This window comes from Oncorhynchus mykiss, chromosome 17 (genome assembly GCF_057628025.1).
Source record: "Oncorhynchus mykiss isolate SJ-2025 chromosome 17, ASM5762802v1, whole genome shotgun sequence".
NCBI classification, from domain to species: domain Eukaryota; kingdom Metazoa; phylum Chordata; class Actinopteri; order Salmoniformes; family Salmonidae; genus Oncorhynchus; species Oncorhynchus mykiss.
This window is the reverse complement of record NC_143038.1, coordinates 29551788-29570836: the sequence shown is the minus strand read 5'-3', so window position 1 is coordinate 29570836 and position 19049 is coordinate 29551788. Positions and strand designations below refer to the sequence as shown.

Here is a 19049-nt window from a genome sequence, read left to right as displayed (position 1 = left end):
CACTGCCTCAAAACCAAAAAGGCATACACGGTGTGTGGAAACCATTCTCATCATTTGGCATTTCGAACGCTTAAAGTTTCAAGAGAGGAAAAACTAAGTGACAAGGTAAATAACTATATTCACTTTGTGTATCCTATTATTTTGTACAGAAAAGCTCAGTCTACATAAAAAGTTTACAGGACATTGAAGTGTAGGTAACTAATATTTTGGGGGGGTTATAGTTATTAGGCCTATATCACATCTTTACCACAAAAATGTGTGTTTTCTTGTCCAAGAGCTTAAGCTACAGAACCTTTAACTGTTGGGCATTGTTTGGCTCTGAATTGGTATGTGAAACAAAGTGAGAGAAAGTGTTTATAAATATATTTAGTGTTTATAGATATGAACCGAGTAAACCAGTCCCCACACACACACACACACACACACACACACTCTCAAACTCTGGAAATACTCAGCCTCAGGCACAGTCTGTCTTTAATAGTCACAGTCTTTTGTATTTTTAATTGTTAATATTTGCACTGTCTGAGTTTATTAATCACAGTCTTTTGCATTTTTTCTTGTTAATATTTGATAAAGGGTGTCACCACTGAGGTTTTCTTTGGTGTTAAAATATTTATCAATTAATTTACTCTGCTTAAGTACAAGGAATTTCAACATCATAGTCGGTGGGAGTGTTAGGCAAAGTGGAGGTGAGGCTCAAGCGACAAATATTGACAGTGCTTTCCTTTTTTCATGTTCTCCACCATTTTGTGATTTTTGAAAAGTTGTTTCTTTCGTAAGACACATGGACTTTGAGTCAAATGGGTTATGTGGTGCAATAAATGTCACTAATGTGAGTTTGGTGGTGGAGTGATCACAGAAAATAGGATCCTTTTGTATGTGTGGTAGTGATCAGAGATGTGGTATGTCAAAGTGGACTTACTTCGTGCAATGTGTACAGGGTGGGAACAATACTAATGACAGTGCCTACAATGGACTTGAATAGAGCTCAATTATCTTGGAGCGATTTATCCTGATGTGGGTCCATTGTTTTTTAATGCTGAATTCACGAGTACCACTTACTGAGCTTACTGCAATTGACCTTGTAATGAATTGTTAAACCAACATCTTAATTCAAATGACTATACTGAAAATGGTAATGTACTGGCTTTCTAGAATCACCACAATGTAATGAAAGCCAAAGCCCAAAGTGCGAGGTGCTAATAATATATTATATTACGGATATTTAATATTATTTTGTTCATATCCCTAAGCTTTCTGTCATTCATGAGGTGAACTTTAATAAAAGGATACATTCAATACCCCTCTTTTGCTGTACAATAGCCGCACTGATCATTTATTTTCTGAATAGGGGGCCTTTCTCAAATGGTTGGGAGTCGTTCAATGCCAGGTCAATTTCAGCTTTGTGTTAAACAGAGAGCCAGCTTGAACCGCTCATTATTTCTATTCATCTTTCAGATAACAGCGCAGTTAGGCCTGTACCGTATATGACATTTCAACATCTCATTTGGCCTATGAACACCAGTTCCTATGAACACCAGTGCCTATGAACACCAGTTCCTATGAACACCAGATCCTATGAACACCAGTTCCTATGAACACCAGTTCCTATGAACACCAGTTCATGGCTAAATGCTGGGCCTGTGAGCAAACGCCATTATATAGAGTTAATATCTTTGTGACACTCAGACTTGACTTCAGTTGTATATCAATATTGTGTTTGTGAGATTTGAGCTGTCTCATAGAAACACCCTTACATATGAGTGGTTAGTCAGAGGATGGGCAAGGCTGGGCAAATGTACCTCAATAAATACGGAAGTGACTCAGCCAAACGTCATTACTGTTATTCCCCAAATGAGATAAGAGATCGGACTGCATCACCGGATAGACCTTGAATAAATTGCTTACTATCTTAACAGATTTGGCCAAAACAACCATCCAAAATGTCAATTCGGGGAGAAAAAAAAAATCTTTCAGATATATCAAGTAGGCAACAATCAGCCTTATTTTTCTGCAACAAATCCCGCTGAGACTGAGGCTGTCCTAATATGGACACCGTACTCTCCATTTGACAATGTCTGTCCCAAACTCATTTCCCCCTTGATGGCTTTGGAGGGTTCGAGGGTTCCTTGGACGGAAAGCCTTTAAGCTCAGCACAAACACAGGCAGACAGGTGTGTCAGTAGAGCCTTTAAAGACACGCATGCACAGGCCCCTGTGCTTTTTAACAGGAGACAACAGTAGATAGTGTCGTCGTTTTGTAGACTAATGGTAAACACACACACACAGACAAGTGCAGGCCTGTGTACAGTTTTCGGATACGTAAATCAGAATAAAGTAGGTGCATCATGGTTCAAAGAATGGCAGATATACAGTACCAGTCAAAAGTTTGGACATACTTACTCATTCAAGAGGTTTTCTTTATTTTTGCTATTTTCTACATTGTAGAATAATAGTGAAGACATCAAAACTATGAAATAACACACATGGAAAAATGTAGTAACCAGAAACGTGTTAAACAAATCAAAATATATTTTAGATTCTTCAAAGTAGCCCCCTTTGCCTTGATGACAGCTTTGCGCACTCTTGGCATTCTCTCAACCAGCTTTTCCAACAGTCTTGAAGAAGTTCCCACATATGCTGAGCACTTTTTGGCTGCTTTTCCTTCACTCATCCCAAACCATCTCAATTTGGTTGAGGTTGGGTGATTGTGGAGGCCAGGTCATCTGATGCAGCACTCCATCACTCTCCTTTTTGGTCAAATATCCCTTACACAGCCTGGAGGTGTGTTGAGTCATTGTCCTGTTGAAAAACAAATGATTTTCCCGCTAAGCATAAACCAGATGGGATGGCATATCGCTGTAGAATGCTGTGGTAGCCATGCTGGTTAAGTGTGCCTTGAATTCTAAATAGATCACTGACGGTGTCACCAGCAAAGCACCCCCACACCATCACACCTCCTCCTCCATGCTTCACAGAGATCATCCATTCACCTTCTCTGCGTCTCATAAAGACACTGTCGTTGGAACCAAAAATCTCAAATTTGGACAGGCACAGATTTCCATCGGTCTAATGTCCATTGTTCGTGTTTATTGTTTCAAGCAAGTGTCTTCTTCTTATTGGTGTCCTTTAGTAGTGTTTTTTTTGTTGTTGCAGCTATTCAACCATGAAGGGCGGATTCACACAGTCTCCTTTGAACAGTTGATGTTGAGATGTGTCTGTTACTTGAACTCTGTGAACCACAATTTCTGAGGATGTTAACTTTAATAAACTTATTCTCTGCGGCAAAGGTAACTCTGGGTCTTCCTGTGGCAGTTCTCATGAGAGTCCGTTTTAATCATAGCGCAGGATGGTTTTTGATACTGCACTAGAATAAACTTTCTCTTTGCTTATTTGAGTTGTTCTTGCCATAACTTCTTAGGGCTAGGAGTCCAACTTCTGGTGAAACTGGAGAGAGCGCAATTCAAATAAATTATCATAAATATTATGGATTTTAAACATTTATGTACATATAAGTGTATTATATTGGCTGAAAGCTTAAATTATTGTTAATCTAACTGCACTGTCCGATTTACAGTAGCTATTACAGCGTGAACATGCCATGCCATTGTTTGAGAACGGCGCCCACATCTAAATATTTTTATATTTAAATATTTTTACACCGGCACAGGTTTCATACATTCACATATAACGATTAAATATTTACTTACATTTTGAAAATCTTCCTCTGATTTGTCATCCAAGGGGTCCCAGCTATAACATGTAGTGTAATTTTGTTAGATAATATCCTTCTTTATATCCCCAAAAATATGTTTAATTAGTGCCATAGATTTGAGTAATCCACTCATTCAACTTGCAGAGAAAGGAATCCGAAAATCTACCCCTAAACTTTGTTCCAACAAGTCAAGTTTCTATTTACTCCTCAGATACCCTAAAATGTAATAAAACGATCATATTTATTTCAGAAAGACGTATGCTCAATAGGAAACCAATTTTAGCAGGTGCGTAATGTCTTGGTGTGCGCAACCACGAATTTCCAAGACTGTCCCTCTACTAAAACTGATATTTTGTATTTGTTTTTGAAGTTACAAACCTGAAAACTTGAACATAGACTGCTGACACACTGTGAAAGCCATAGGAATTGCATCCAGGGAGCTCATTTTTAATATCACTTTCTCTTGCATTTCTAAGAGGATGATCTCACAATTTTTTTTTTTTTATGGTTGGCTTTTCTTTGGATTTTCTCCTATCATATCTATTGTGTTATATTCTCCTACATTATTTTATTACTTATACAAACTTCAAAGTGTTTTCTTTCCAATGGTACCAATTATATGCATATCCTGTCTTCAGGGCCTATGCTACAGGCAGTTTGCTTTGGGCACGTCATTCAGACAGGAAGTGGAGTAAAAAGGGTCTTGCCATTTTATGGACTTAGTCTTTTACCAAATAGGGCTATATTCTGTATACGAACCCTACCCTGTCACAACACAACTGATTGTCACAAACGCATTAAGATGGAAAGAAATTCCACAAAGTAACTTTTAACAAGAACACCTGTTAATTGAAATGCATTCCAGGCATTTGAATCTGGTTGAGGGAATGCCAAGCGTGTGCAAATCTGTCATCAAGGCAAAGGGTGGCTATTTTGAAGAATCTCAAATATAAAATATATTTTGATTTGTTTAACACTTTTTTGGTTACTACATGATTCCATATGTGTTATTTTATAGTTTTGATGTCTTCACTATAGTAAAAATAAGAAAAATCCTTGAATGAGTAGGTGTTTCCAAACTTTTGACTGGTACTGTATATCATTTCCTATGACAATCATAAATATGTTGTTTGTTTCCAAAGAGTAACTGAGTCCAATAGGTCAAACCAACAATATGTTTGACAATTTTCAAAGGGGTATTTCATTGAACGACCTGTGTCATTCTTGCAGTAATTTGCATTTAACTAAAAGACAGCCACAGTGAAGAATGTTTTATCACAATCTACCCTGCTTCTCTCTGCAGCTGTTTTGAACTTGTTTTAGAACACACCCTGTCGTGTGTGTGTGTGTGTGTGTGCGCGCGCATGCGTGTCAAGTGTGTGTGTGTGTGTGTGTGTGTGTGCGCGCGTGCGTGCATGCGTGTCAAGTGTGTGTAAATTTTACTCCTGCAGGTTCTTTGTTACCAGAGTCCCTCTGTGGTCTCCACAGCTGCAGACGGATCGGCTCCAAACACACACACATGCAGACAGACACACACAGGTGAGGGATGGTGGCTCCTTTACTCAGACCAAACCCATGTTAGGCAACCTTTGTGACCTTCTAGTAGGCTTTAGTGCAGTTCAGTTGTGTTCAGTTCAACTCAATACAGTCATTCTCAATGTAGCTATTCAGAACTCTTTACTTCACAATTTGAACGGCCCTATTGAACAATAATATGGGACCCTGCTTTGCAAGACAGGCTACATCATTGTAGGCTGCAGCACAACTATGATTAGGATCATTAACTGTTAAGGATATGGCAGACATACGCCCCCTTTGGAGAGATTGGGTACCCCTAGTAAACTGGAAAAAAAATCTGTCAAAAATTGCTAATATATGCAAATAAAAATTATTATTGGATAGAAAACACTCTAAAGATTCTAAAACCGTTGGAATTATGTATGTAAGTATAGCAGAACTCACAGGGCAGGCATTCTTCCAAACTAGTTTTTGTGGCCATGAAAGTTGGAGCAACTTTGACGTCATGGCCCCCACCCTTCCCAACCAGCTATGATTCTGGGGACACTTTCTATCTCTTCCGCTAGATGTCCTCTTTCATCAGAGCTTCAAATCGTTCAAATCCCGCGAGAATTGACTCTATGGGAGTGAAATTAGTGCGTGCCACGAGAGAATAGGCTGTGCGTATGGGCGCGAATTGGTCCCAGCCATTCCTTTGTTTCCAGCACTCAAGAGAAGGGCAGACGATGGCCGATTGAATTGAAGTTTGTTTTGCACGTCTAAAACATCATAAAGCTTGCTTCTGCACTTAGTTTGACCTGTTTAGTCGACATATAATGTGTAATTTTGAAGTTTTGATGCGCAACTTATCCGGACCAGAGGACGTTTTGGGTGCATTTCAGCTGATGTTATTAGCAGTAGCTAATACAAAGACGCAAGACTTGAAACCAAACGATGTATTGGGTAAGTATGAAGCCTTCCAGAACATTCTGAACGAAGACCATCGAAGGTAAGGGAATATTTATGCTTAAATCTGTGTTTCTGTTGACTCCAACATTACGTGGAAATGTAGCTTGGAACTGAGCGCTGTCTCAGCATATGGAATAGTGTGCGATTTCTGTAACGTTAAAAATAAATCTAACACAGCGGTTGCATTAAGAAGCAGTGTATCTTTCTAACTATATGTAGAACATGTATATTTAGTCAAAGTTTATGATGTCTATTTACGTTATCTTGCCGCGCTACATAGATTTCCTGCGGGCATTTTTGAGTAATTTCTGAAGGTGAACTTTCTGTAAATGGACATTTATGGATATAAATGGCATATTATTGAAAAAAAAAATATGTACTGTGTAATATGTCATATTACTGTCATCTGATGAAGATTTTCAAAAGGTTAGTGAGCGATTTATTTTTTAATCCTGCGTTTGTTGATTGCATGTTTTGGCTATTGAAATGAGCTGTGTCTGGTGGTGGTTTTACATATATATGTGCTATGTTTTCGCCGTAAAACATTTTAGAAATCTGACTTGCTGGCTAGATGAACAAGATGTTTATCTTTCATTTGAGCTATTGGACTTGTTAATGTGTGGAGGTTAAATATTTTTAAGAATATTTTTGCGTTCCATGCGCCACCGTTTCAGCTGAACGTGGGAGGGTTGATTCCCAATTGGGAACCAGTATCGTAGACAGGTTAATGGGCATTTCTAATTACCTTCATATACTAATTGTATTTACATTTTTGCATTCAACCTTTATTTACTCCTACTAACTCAAAATTACAAAGATAAATTGATAAATTGACGAAGCTTAATGAAAAACTACATTTTAATAGATTTAATGAATGTGTCTACAATTGTCTAAACGCATTTCCTTGAATGACACTTCTTGTCATCGTTAATTACCCTGTCTTCTTTAACATTGTACACACACAATTCTGTAATGAATTTAAGCATACGGATTGCCATTCATAAAGAGACATATTTACAGTAATAAAATAACATGCCATTTAGCAGGCCCTTTTATCCAAAGCGACGTACAGTACAGGACAGTGAGTGCAAAACGTTCTATGTTGTCCCGATGAGAATCACACTCCCAACCCTAGCAGTGCTCGCTCCATGCTTTTACCATGCTCTCACCATCTCAGCCACGCAGAACCCGGTCCATTTCTAAAGGAATACAGGTATACAATATGCATTGAGTGGGTGTCAAAACCTTTACAGAGTGGATATAATATGCTACCTAGTGTTACAGTGGTATGAGTCTTCAAGAGTAGTGCTTTGCGTGTGCTGGTGTATGGCAGTATGGGGGTATGGGTGTGCCTTGTATGTTTATACAATGTTTGTTCAGTATGTCAGTATGTGCGTGTCTGAGTTTACCCACGCCAGGCTGATCTCTGTGTGTGTCTGTTTGGGGTGTGTAGTTGTGTGATTGCAATATATAATTGATGTTGTCGCAGGATGTGTGTGTGTGTGTTTGTTTACTGAATTTGTATTTCTGTGTCTGCAGGCTACCTGGCAGTATGAGGTTGTTCGGTGTTTAGTTTAGTTTAGTGTGTGTGTGTGTGTGTGTGTGTGCGCGTGTACATGTGCGTGTGTGTGTGTGTGTGTGTGTGTGTGTGTGTGTGTGTGTGTGTGTGTGTGTGTGTGTGTGTGTGTGTGTGTGTGTGTGTGTGTGTGTGTGTGTGTGTGTGTGTGTGTGTGCGTGTATTCAGTGTGCATCTGGCAGTGGGTGTGTTCAATGTTTAGTTTGGATGTGTCAGGCTGACTGGGCTCCCTATCTTCTGGACACAAACAATTGTGTTATTGATGTCTGAGGCACCCACCATGGTGGCCAGTAAATCTTGTTCATGTTTGTTGCGTCTGGACTGGACTGTTGCTACACTGAGGCTCTGGGTACAGCCAAAACATCTGCTGCATGCATCCCAAACCACAAACCACAGAGACAGGGGGGGTTGAGAGGTTGTAGAGTGAGAGTGCGTGCCAGAATAGAGTGAGAGGTATGGTGGGTGGGGTGAAAGAGTGAGAGTAAAGTTGAGAGAGAGTTGTTTCTGGGGCCAGTAAAGCCTCTTGTATTGAAATTGAGAGTGGCCAATGTGGGTGTGACAGAAATATTAAGATAAGGACATGGAGTGAGACTGTTGAACAGAGGGGGAAAAGAAAGACTCATGCAGAACAGAGAGGGTGGGAGAGACTTGAGAAAATAGAGAGATACAGAGTGATTTTCACACCCTTCACATCTCTCGGTCAGGGATTAGCAGCTCCTCTCTGTTTTTAGAGGTGATAAATCACCAGGAGATTAACTCCTTCCCATACTGCGCTCCCTTCCTCAACAGCTGGCCTGTCAGGCCCTGTACACAGCCCACAACATACTACAATGGGGAGAAGGGACGTGGAGGAAGAGGGGAATAGAGGTGGAAAAGATGGAGATAGTGGGAAAAAGAGGGAGTGAGAGAGGCAAGGGCGGAGAGAGAGTCAGCCTGATACACCAACCAATAGATACACTGGGAAAAAGAGAGAGAGCGAGAGAGAGAGAGAGAGAGAGAGCGGCCCTGTCCAGACAACCCCTAGTATGGAGTGATTTCAGTGCCAACAGAAATTGTTTTTGAAATCTATAATTTAACATTTGTATTTGGATAATTCATTTGAATTTTATATTTTTGAATTTGTAATGCACAAATTGAATCCATTAATGAACTTGTATTTCACGTTTTGAAACTGAATTGAATGAATATTGCATTCAGTTTAACAATTTCATTTCAATTTAATTGACTATTCCAATTCAAAATATTTATATTCAGGTTCATACATTCATTGCATGTGTGTCAAGTTTACAAAAACCTAATTTCAAGTTAATCAAAGTTTCATACATTCAACCTTTCAGATGCATCCGTATTCAGTTTTCAAATGCAGTTCTCTAAATTCAGATTCAAAACCAGAAACAACATCCGTGTACTTTCCCAGAAAGGAAAGGTACAGTAGAGCAGAACAAAGTCAATCAAACTCTCTCTGTGGTAATAAACAGAAACCTCTGGCAGTTTCTGCAGCCAATGTGGCATGTTGCATTTATTTTCGACCTATGAATTTGGCCCCCCTGAGTTTTCAGAGCACATTATTATTATTATTTGTTATTGTTGGACATTAAAGACTATAAAAACACCAGGAAATCAACTCGAAGTCACCTAAATTGTTTAATTCTGTTCCCAAGTATTCTCAAGCATTATAGATCATATACAAATGTAAGCGAGCTTTGAAATGGTTATGTTTTAGTCAAATATTTTATCTGTTTGGGCTTCCTGGGTTCAATTTGCAGTTTATAAATGATTTGTAATTATGTTCTAATATTATTTTTAATCGGCCCGTGACTGAATATAGTTGATGATCCCTGGCCTAGGCAATTGTGCACAATTATCCAGGCAGCCAGACATACTAAGTGTGGGGGATGGTGAGAGAAAGAGCGAAAGGGTGTATAGCGGAAGAGCGACAGCGGTGACAAATGTCTGATCTGCAGATGTCTAGAATACTGTTAGTGACTCAGTAGAATTTGTATAGGGGTGTTATTGTCTATGATTTCCCCAGTACACAAAAACTCAATTTACTCATAAATCAATGTAATAAGATGATATATAAATGAACAAGTATGCAGTTTTCATTTCAGTCATGCCTGTTTTTGGATGTTCTGTATCCACAAATGTTATTATTGTGACATTATCCTTTATTTTGTGTTTGTACGTGCACGTGTGTGTGTGTGTGTGTGTGTGTGTGCATTTGTGTGTGTGAGTGTGCGTGTGTATCTGTGCGGGGGCATGTGTTCGCGTGTGAGATTGACAATGAAGCTACAGTATCCTTCTATTAGCAATAAGTTAAACAGTCTCAGCACATCTTCAGACTGCTTGTATTTGGCCCGTCTGGGAGTAATTGCTAACAGCATTTGTTGGGTGTGAGAAGGCTGAGAGAAGCACGGAGGCTGCTCCCCTTTAAACCCTTCACACCTGCTGCCCTCTACATGAACTAAAAACATGACCGTCTCTCACTAAGGTCTGTGTTTGGGCCCTGACTTTCCCATGGCCTAACAGCAGAGACATTGTGAAATGTTTTCACATGCTGCTTTCCCAAACACCATTGTGTTCCCAGCTTTGCTTATTCAGCCCCAGTGCAGCTAGCAAGCATGTGCCTTCTTAGCTAGCAAGCTGAGGTCCTCTTAGCTAGCTTCTTGGGTGTTCTGTTCCGAGTTTGCCTCAGCTCAATGACTGCACTGACTATCCAAAGATGTTCATGTCATTGTGTAAGGCCGGTTAATCCGTTTTTTACAAGACCACGTTTCCCAAAAACTATTAAACATCTACTCTGAATTAAGGTTCACAGATCCTCGCAGAATGAATGTGGTGTCAGCTATGATATAACATCATGAGTTGAAAAAAAATCTATTTTGGTTATTGAGCTATAGTAAGTGAAGTGGATTAACACCCGATAACAGAGTGATGTTAAACATAATGACATCATGGGTTCATGATGCATAATTATGAAAGTAATTCTCTTCATGGTGATGTATCCTGAATAGGTACACAAATGTAGAAAAATGTAATATCCTCCTTTGCATGTTCGGGAATGATTCTACACACTGGCTATTATTCTAATGAGCTCCGATCCCAAACAAGACCACATTTAAGTTTGGACATCACAGTACAGCACAGTAGAGCACAGTTCAGTACAGAAGAGTATAGTTCAGTACAGTGCAGTAAATTATACTGCAGTCTACTCTAGTGTGCTCTACTGTACTGTACTAACTTATACTTTTATTTACTGTGCTGTGCTCTACTGTACTCTACTGTGCGGTCCAAAGTTGTGAAACGGACGTCTATGATTGGTTCAGATTTGGACTGATCAAATTTCTACTACTTTTCAACATCCATGGACATCCGGTGTCGGTCGGTGCTCAGTGAGTGAGAGGACTGGTGTTACAGTAAATGGAAAGAGAGGGGGCTCATGGGTAGTTGTCAGTAAGAGCCGAGAGAGGTGACCTTAAATGGAGAGGGAGAGGAGAGAGAGGGAGAGAGAGTGGGTCCAGACGGTTTTCACACTCTTGCTTTGATCACCAGATGACAGAAAGAGAAAGAAAACAGTTATGAGCTGAACATAACAGTATGCCAGCAGCGGGTGACCCACTGTGGTTTGTGACTACTATGAATTCCCAAGAATGTGTTCTTAACTGACTTGCCTAGTTAAATAAAGGTTAAATGAAAAATAAATAAAACAAAATTGTTATCAGTAAAAACTAATTTGAAGGTCTACCTTCACTTGTTATTTCTGTGTACTTTCGTTATCCCCCCTCTCCCAATGAGGGACAGAAATGTGAACATTTCTTAAAGACATGTGGGGTTTTGCTAAACAGAATGACAAGACACTCGGCCATGTTTTCTTAAACTTGAATGTTGATATTAGTTGTCAGGGGTCTTAACTTCAACATGATAGTGTTTTGTATTGCTAATATATTTTAAGACTTTTTCTGGTAGATGTTGTCTAAGACCCCTTTTCCATCTGTTTGACCAGAAATCAAAGCTTTTGCTTAGTCCAAATGTTTTGGATGGAAAAAGTATGGAGAAAAAAAATAGACTCTTTGCTTTCATTTGACAGAAAATCTTATATTCTTCTTTGAACTTCACGTTACTGCTCATGGGGCATTTAGTTTTTTACATGGAAATGCCCATATCTATCTCAGATTGTTGTTTTCAAATCAATCAAAGGAGTTTAGGCTAAGGAAATATGACCCATTGATTCAACTCAGCATGTGGCATTTATTTGATAAGACTGTGCTCATTTGGAGTTGTTCGGCCCGTCCGCATTTAGGAAAACACACTAGTACGGAGGGTTATAGGGGCATGACATGCAGGTGCACAAACACAGGCACAGTTTCACACTAAGAACCATGTGTGGGTGTGTGTAGCGTGTGTGTGTTAGAGGGTGTGTGTGTCTCTTCACAGGCAAACTTTGTTCCTTGAGGTGTTGTTTTATCTGTTTCTTAAAACTACGTTTATTGCTTGCCAAAGTTACCTGAGGTGGAAGAGAATTCCATGTCATCGTTGCTCGATACAGTACTGTGTATGTCCCGGCCCCTGTTATGGACTTTGGGACTGTAAAGAGACCCCTAATTGCATGTCATGTGGGGTATGTATGGGTTTTTGAACAGAGAATTTGGTATGTTCAGCATGTCAATACTTCTTACAAAGACCAGCAGTCAATCTGTCCTCCCCTCTGAACTAGGAGAGACTGACATTCATGATATTGACATTGGCCCTCTGTGTACATTCAAGGGCCAGACATGCTGCTCTGTTCTGGACCAGCTCCAGCTTTTCTTGGTCATTTCTTTGCAGCACCTAACCATACAACTGGGCAATAGTCAAGATCCGACAAAACCAGAGCTTGCAGCAAAACGTGTTCGTGAGAGTCTCAAATTTTCATAGAAGGGTCATATAGGTTAAATGACCATGTCGATGAAGACGCCCTGATGTTGCATGTTTTGTCTACAAGGCCATGACTATGGTTATGGACAATGTCGAGAAGAATGCGGAAATTATTGTGCCTATTACAAATGTTCACTAGTTCAGTGACGGCTGTGCTGGACAGTACAAGAATTGTAAAAAAAAATAATAATAACAATGAATTTGTGCCACAATAAGAGTGATTTTGGAGTAAAGTAAAATCACCATACGATTGGATAGGAGGAACAATAAAATGTCTTACAGCAAGAGCAATCGAATTATTACTGCAAGGCAAGTGTATGAATTTTGCACAGAGGAAACCAAAGTATATTTCATAGAACAGGACACGGAAACTTACTGAATAGAACTCAGTGAAAGACATCGGAACTCAAGAACTCTGCCAGGAACCACAGCTTCCATCACTTTGTTCCACTCTCCAAAAGCCTCATAGGTGCAAAGAGTTTCCAGTGGCACAGATTATGCCATTAAGTTTGACTTGGTCCTTGGAAAACCCATAGATGAGTAGAGTGGTGAATGTGCGAGCATCTGATATTCTAGTTTGCCTCTATGATGAGGAGTACAGGATTGGAATTGCGGTTGCTGTGGATGATGAAAATGTGGATGGAAAGGTGAAATTCAGGCTTTCAAGTTATTCAAGCAAGGTAATTTTCTTGGCCAAACAGTTATGTACCAAAAACAAGCATCATCTGCACCTTTAAGGCACCAGCCACTGCAACTGGTCGTCAATATAATTTGAGATGTAGAGACATCACTGCACCAGAAGAAAGAAAGTGAAATAATTCAATGAAAAATGAGTAGTCTTCAATGCTGTTTTCATCTGATTTTATTTTAGATGTATTCATACAAATACATTGTTCTAACTAACTCTTAAATCTACGTATATAAATAATTATAATCTGAAGGTTAAATTAAAAAATTACATTGGGGGGGATGAATTCAAACTTAACCTAATGGCAGGAACAGCACCATCTAGTGGTCAGAATCTGATAATATCAGGTTGTATGATGGGCCATAAACCTAACGACTTCAATGAGTCATTTCTCTGAACAGGAGAAAAGAAATCTGATTTACAGGGAAGAAATTTACAAAGGATGAAGAAGCAATACTCCAAGCCACAGCCCATACTACTTGTCAGACATAGAGAACTGATACTGGGTTGTTGGGATGGAATTGGTGTGGGGTGTGGGAGATCTGTGGGTGGTTTTTGGGCCATTTCTTTGTATTCCTCGTGTCTAACTCATTGTTAGAAAAGTTTGGTCCAAATCAGATGCTAGGTACTATATTTATTCAATATTATGTGAATTCTATCAAATAAAATGGCCAATTTGGCGCAATAAATTAGCTTAATTTCTCAGAGATCAAATAACATTTCAACAATTGTAACAGGAATACTTATCTTATCTGTTTCTAAATACAGAAATGATTTCAGAACAATCTGAGAGGATGTGTGTTATGGCTTGCTGAAATGACATGGAATGACTCAAAACTTCACCTCTCCCACATTAACTTTACAAAATTATCATACTTTTCTTTAATTTATTAGGGAATTTTATGCATGAATACAATGGCTAACAGTTTGCCATCTAGTGCCTAAGTTTGCCAACTTTTCCAATGAAATAGTCATTAAAATAATTGGCAATGTCAAAAGATGGAGTCGAATTATTCTTTCTGCCCATAATTTAATTTAAAGTAATCCAAAGCTTTTTTTCCCATCATACTTTCTATAATTATCTTTCTATAGATATATTTCATTATCTTTCATAATACAATATCTTATTTTTGTTCAGTTTAGTCACATCATTTCTCAATTTACGCAGTAAATTTGCATATATCTGCCAATCAGATGAGCTGACCGACTTATCTGCCACTTTTGCTTAATTTCTCATCAATTTGCCCCCTAACTGGTATGTAGTCTTGTACCCTTAACTTTTCTTTCATATCACTTTGTTATAATTTCTAGTCTTTTGGATGAATGGTTCACCCTGGAGATTTTTGTACCTATTCCATTTGACAAGCATTTTGTTGAAATTTGATTTATTTGTATTGCTTTTAATCTTTTTAAATGAATATCTTAACACTTTGTTCTAGCTAGCTATTTGTGTAGGTAGCTATCAAGTAAACCCAATGATAATTGGGGGGCCTTAGCAGGTTTTAACAGTCAGTTTCTTAATAGGTACATGCTCATTGATAACTGGAAGAAACAATTTCATAAATGCGTCAAGTGCTGTGTCTGGATGCTCCTCATTACAAACATCAGGCCAACAAATCTTCAACATAGGAATCATTACAAAACCTTTTGTATGATCTCTTATACACTACTGTAGGCCTAGCGTTTTCGAACCATGGCTTTTATGGATGTAGCCACTCAATTAATGGTCACTAAATACAATGGGTGTGGATGCAGCTTTAAACAAAGTTCAGCACCATTAGCAAATATATGATCAATACACTTGAATTATGTCGTTCCTGTACTGTTTGTTAACACTCTGGTAGGTTGATTAATAACTTGAGCCAGTTTACCAGCACTGGTTACAATAAGAAGCTTCCTCTTGAGTTGACAGCTTGATGAAAACTACTCTTTATTCAGGTCATGCAGAAAATAGACCTCTTGACATCACACACATTATCAAGCATTTGACACATATTACCCAGATACTGACTGCTAGCACTTGGTGGCCTACATCAGCACTGATACTCATGCCCATACAAAACTCCTCAGGGACCAAAAATAGATGGAATAGCGTGTCTCTCAAAACCTACCCCTGCATTAACCCACTTTAACACACACAGCCTATATAAAATACCCAACATCTATGTCTCTCTTCCCATCTTTAGGAACCAGTTTTCCAGACTGCGGAAAGTTTGTAATATATCTAGTCTTCTTCAGCCAGAGCATGCATGGTGCAATCTCTGTGTCAGATCCACCAAACTCACGCAGATTTCAGACAATGCTGCAAATTGTAATGGTTGGCTCTACTGTTTTCTGAAAGATCATCTTAGAAAAATAGAAAAAACAAGAATTCCACAAAACGTGGTTTTGGGGTTTCTAATTACATGAATAAAGTATAATAATCATGTATTATCCTCAGCATATATAAACTGTTGTGGAATTAAATATGGGTGTGACATGATACTGCATGCACTCTATGTTGACAATGGATGTCAGGAATTACTTACTGAGTCCTCGTGTATGCAAACAAACTTAGCTAGCATTGTTCAGTCAAATGTAAGTTTCTGGACCTGTTAGCATGGTCTTAGATAGCAAGGTCCCTTTTTATTACTTAAAAATAAAATATATATATTTTTATGTAACTAGGCAAAGAACAAATTCTTATTTACAATCAATACCAGCCTACTCTGGACGACACTGGGCCAATTGTCTGCCGCCCTACGGGACTCTCAATCAGGGCAGGATGTGATACAGCCTGGATTTGAACCAGGTACCTCTTGCCTGAGAGATGCAGTGCCTTAGACCACTGGACCACTCCGGAGACCATTATGATGGAAAACAATGTTATGTATGATGTGTAAGTATAACGTGATCCATCTCTGCCATGGCAGACCTGAGATTTGATCTAGCATCCCAAACAACACACTCGGAAGCACTGTCCATGTCATTGACCCATAAAATCCAAGGCATTTATTGGTCCATGATGACAACTTAAAGTCTCGGAAAAGCCATGTCTATGTGCAATGCTAACTTAGCCACGCGCCATATTGCATGTGACATTGCTAAACAATGCATTATTTTATACTTCCTGTCATATAATTACTTTCATATCTATTGGCATTGGTGGTATTTCTAAATGATGCATTCTTCTATACTTCCTTTCATATACATTGGCCCATAATATATCACATTGTAATAGTAAGGGATAAACCGGAGTTTAAACCAGAAAAAAATGATGTCTCATTATAGAAAGTGAAGACCTTACCGTGAAATACTTACTTACAAGCCCTTAACCAACAGTGCAGTTCAAGAAGAGTTAAGCAAATAAACTAAAGTGAAAAAAAATACAAAATAATAAAAAGTAACACAATTCGAAGCTATAAACCGGTACCGAGTCAGTGTGCGGGGGTACAGATTAGAGGTCATTTGTACATGTGGTAGGGGTGAAGTGACTATGCATAGATAATAAACACAGAGTAGCAGCAAAGTACATAATAATAGTCCGGTGGCCATTGTAATAGTCCGGTGGCCATTGTAATAGTCCGGTGGCCATTGTAATAGTCCGGTGGCCATTGTAATAGTCCGGTGGCCATTTGATTAATTGTCTTATGGCTTAGGGGTAGAAGCTGTCAAGGAGCCTTTTGGTCCTAGACTTGGAGCTCCAGCACCGCTTGCCGTGCGGTAGCAGAGAAAACAGTCTATGACTTGGGTGACTGGAGTCTCTGACAATTTTATGGTCTTTCCTCTGACATAGCAGTAGATGGTATAGAGTACAGTAGATACATATGAGATGAGTAATGTAGGGTATGTAAACATATAAAGTGGCATTGTTTAAAGTGACTAGTGAGTGATACATTTATTACATCCAATGTTTTATTATTAAAGTGGCTAGAGATTTGAGTCAGTATGTTGGCAGCAGACACTCAATGTTAGTGATGGCTGTTTAACAGTCTGATGGCCTTGAGATAAAAGCTGTTTTTCAGTCTCTCGGCCCCAGCTTTGATGCACCTGTACTGGCCTTGCCTTCTGGATGGTAGCGGGGTGAACAGGGAGTGGCTGTCATGACCATCGTATAAATAATTTGACCAAGAGGCAGCGTGAGTAGAGTTCCACATTTTAATGATAGTGAAAATTCCAAAACAACAAAGATATAACGATCGTGAACTACGCAGCGCACACAGGCACTCATACAAAACAATATCCCACATAGCAGGTGGGAAAAAGGACACATTAAGTATGTTCCCCAATTAGAGGCAACGATATTCAGCTGCCTCTAATTGGGAACCATACACGCACACCAACATAGAGATGTAATATCTAGAAAAAACCCTAGTCACGCCCTGACCTAAAACCCAGAGGGCTCTCTATGGTCAGGGCGTGACAGTGGCTCTGGTGGTTGTTGTCCTTGATGATGTTTTTGGCCCTCCTGTGACATCGGGTGGTGTAGGTTCTGGATGGCAGGAAGCTTGGCCCCAGTTATGTACTGGGCTGTACGCACTACCCTCTGTAGCGCCTTACGGTTAGATTTGTGAAACATGATAGATTTATGGAATTACAATTACAGACGGAGTATATTTGGGAAACTTTAACTTCATGGTATATCACTCAAGTCTGGTTTTTAGATAGTTGACAGCAGGGGTGTCATGCATGGCAAATATCTGAGGGGGCACAAAGTAAGTGAGGATGGCTTGGGGGAGGGGCAGCTTTTTCCTGCAATCTAGAGTCATAATCATTATGCTTAATTTCATGTTAAAAAAAACGTGTTTATTGTTCTGCATATCTAAGCATACCTCTTGAGCTGTCTGTATCCCCTTCACTGTTTTTTTTTTTTTTTAAGAAAGTAAATATGCTTCCTTACTAAAATCTGGGTAAAATATTGAAAGGAATGTGAGTCTCATTCAGTACATTTAGTAATTGCTTGCTTTTCTATACTCTACCAGTCTTGCCAGTCTAGCTACTCTAACTTGATTGATAGTCTGAAATGGCTTCTTGGTAGCGAGGTTGTAAGATTGGAAAACTATCTTGGCTAGATAAAGCCAATGTCATAACATTGCTAGGTGGCTAGTAGTATTACAGAGAAACAACAAATTTAACAAAAATATATTATTATTCATATTTCAAATACAGGACAAATCTGAGGGGGCACGTGCCCCTGTGCCCCTTATGGGCATGACACTTCTGGTTGACAGTCTACTATACCAGACTGAACAATGAAGTTATCAGGAATCAAGGTAAGACCCAGATGCAGACCATGTTGAAGTAACAATGTTTATTACAGCAACAGGGGCAAAGGTACAGGACTGCAGGCGGGCTCAGGTCAGGCAGAGGTCGGTAATCCAGAGGTGGGGCAAAGGTACAGGAAGGCAGGCAGGCTCAGGGGCAGGCAGAGTGGTCAGGCGGGCGGGTACAGGGTCAGGTCAGGCAAGCGTCAAAAACCAGGAGGACGATAAAAGAGAGACTGGGGGAAAGCAGGAGCTGAATACAAAAACGGTGGTTGACTTCACAAACAAGACGAACTGGCAACAGACAAACAGAGAACAGAGGTATAAATACACAGGGATAATGGGGAAGATGGGCGACACCTGGAGGGGGTGGAGACAATCACAAAGACAGGTGAAACAGATCAGGGTGTGACAGAAGTACAGGCACGCAAATGTAGGCATGCACACA

General features: G+C 39.4%; 1 protein-coding gene across 1 annotated transcript in view; it reads left to right on the top strand.

Annotated features, from left to right (window-relative positions):
* The first annotated feature begins 6041 nt into the window (after positions 1-6041).
* The window catches only part of LOC110493958 (pleckstrin homology domain-containing family G member 4B), an 81885-nt gene continuing 68877 nt past the window's right edge, over positions 6042-19049 (top strand). The window contains exon 1 of the mRNA XM_090205188.1: positions 6042-6174. Within this exon, the coding sequence (XP_090061314.1) occupies positions 6166-6174 (9 nt within the window). The 5' untranslated portion in view covers positions 6042-6165. The remainder of the gene's footprint in view (positions 6175-19049) is intronic.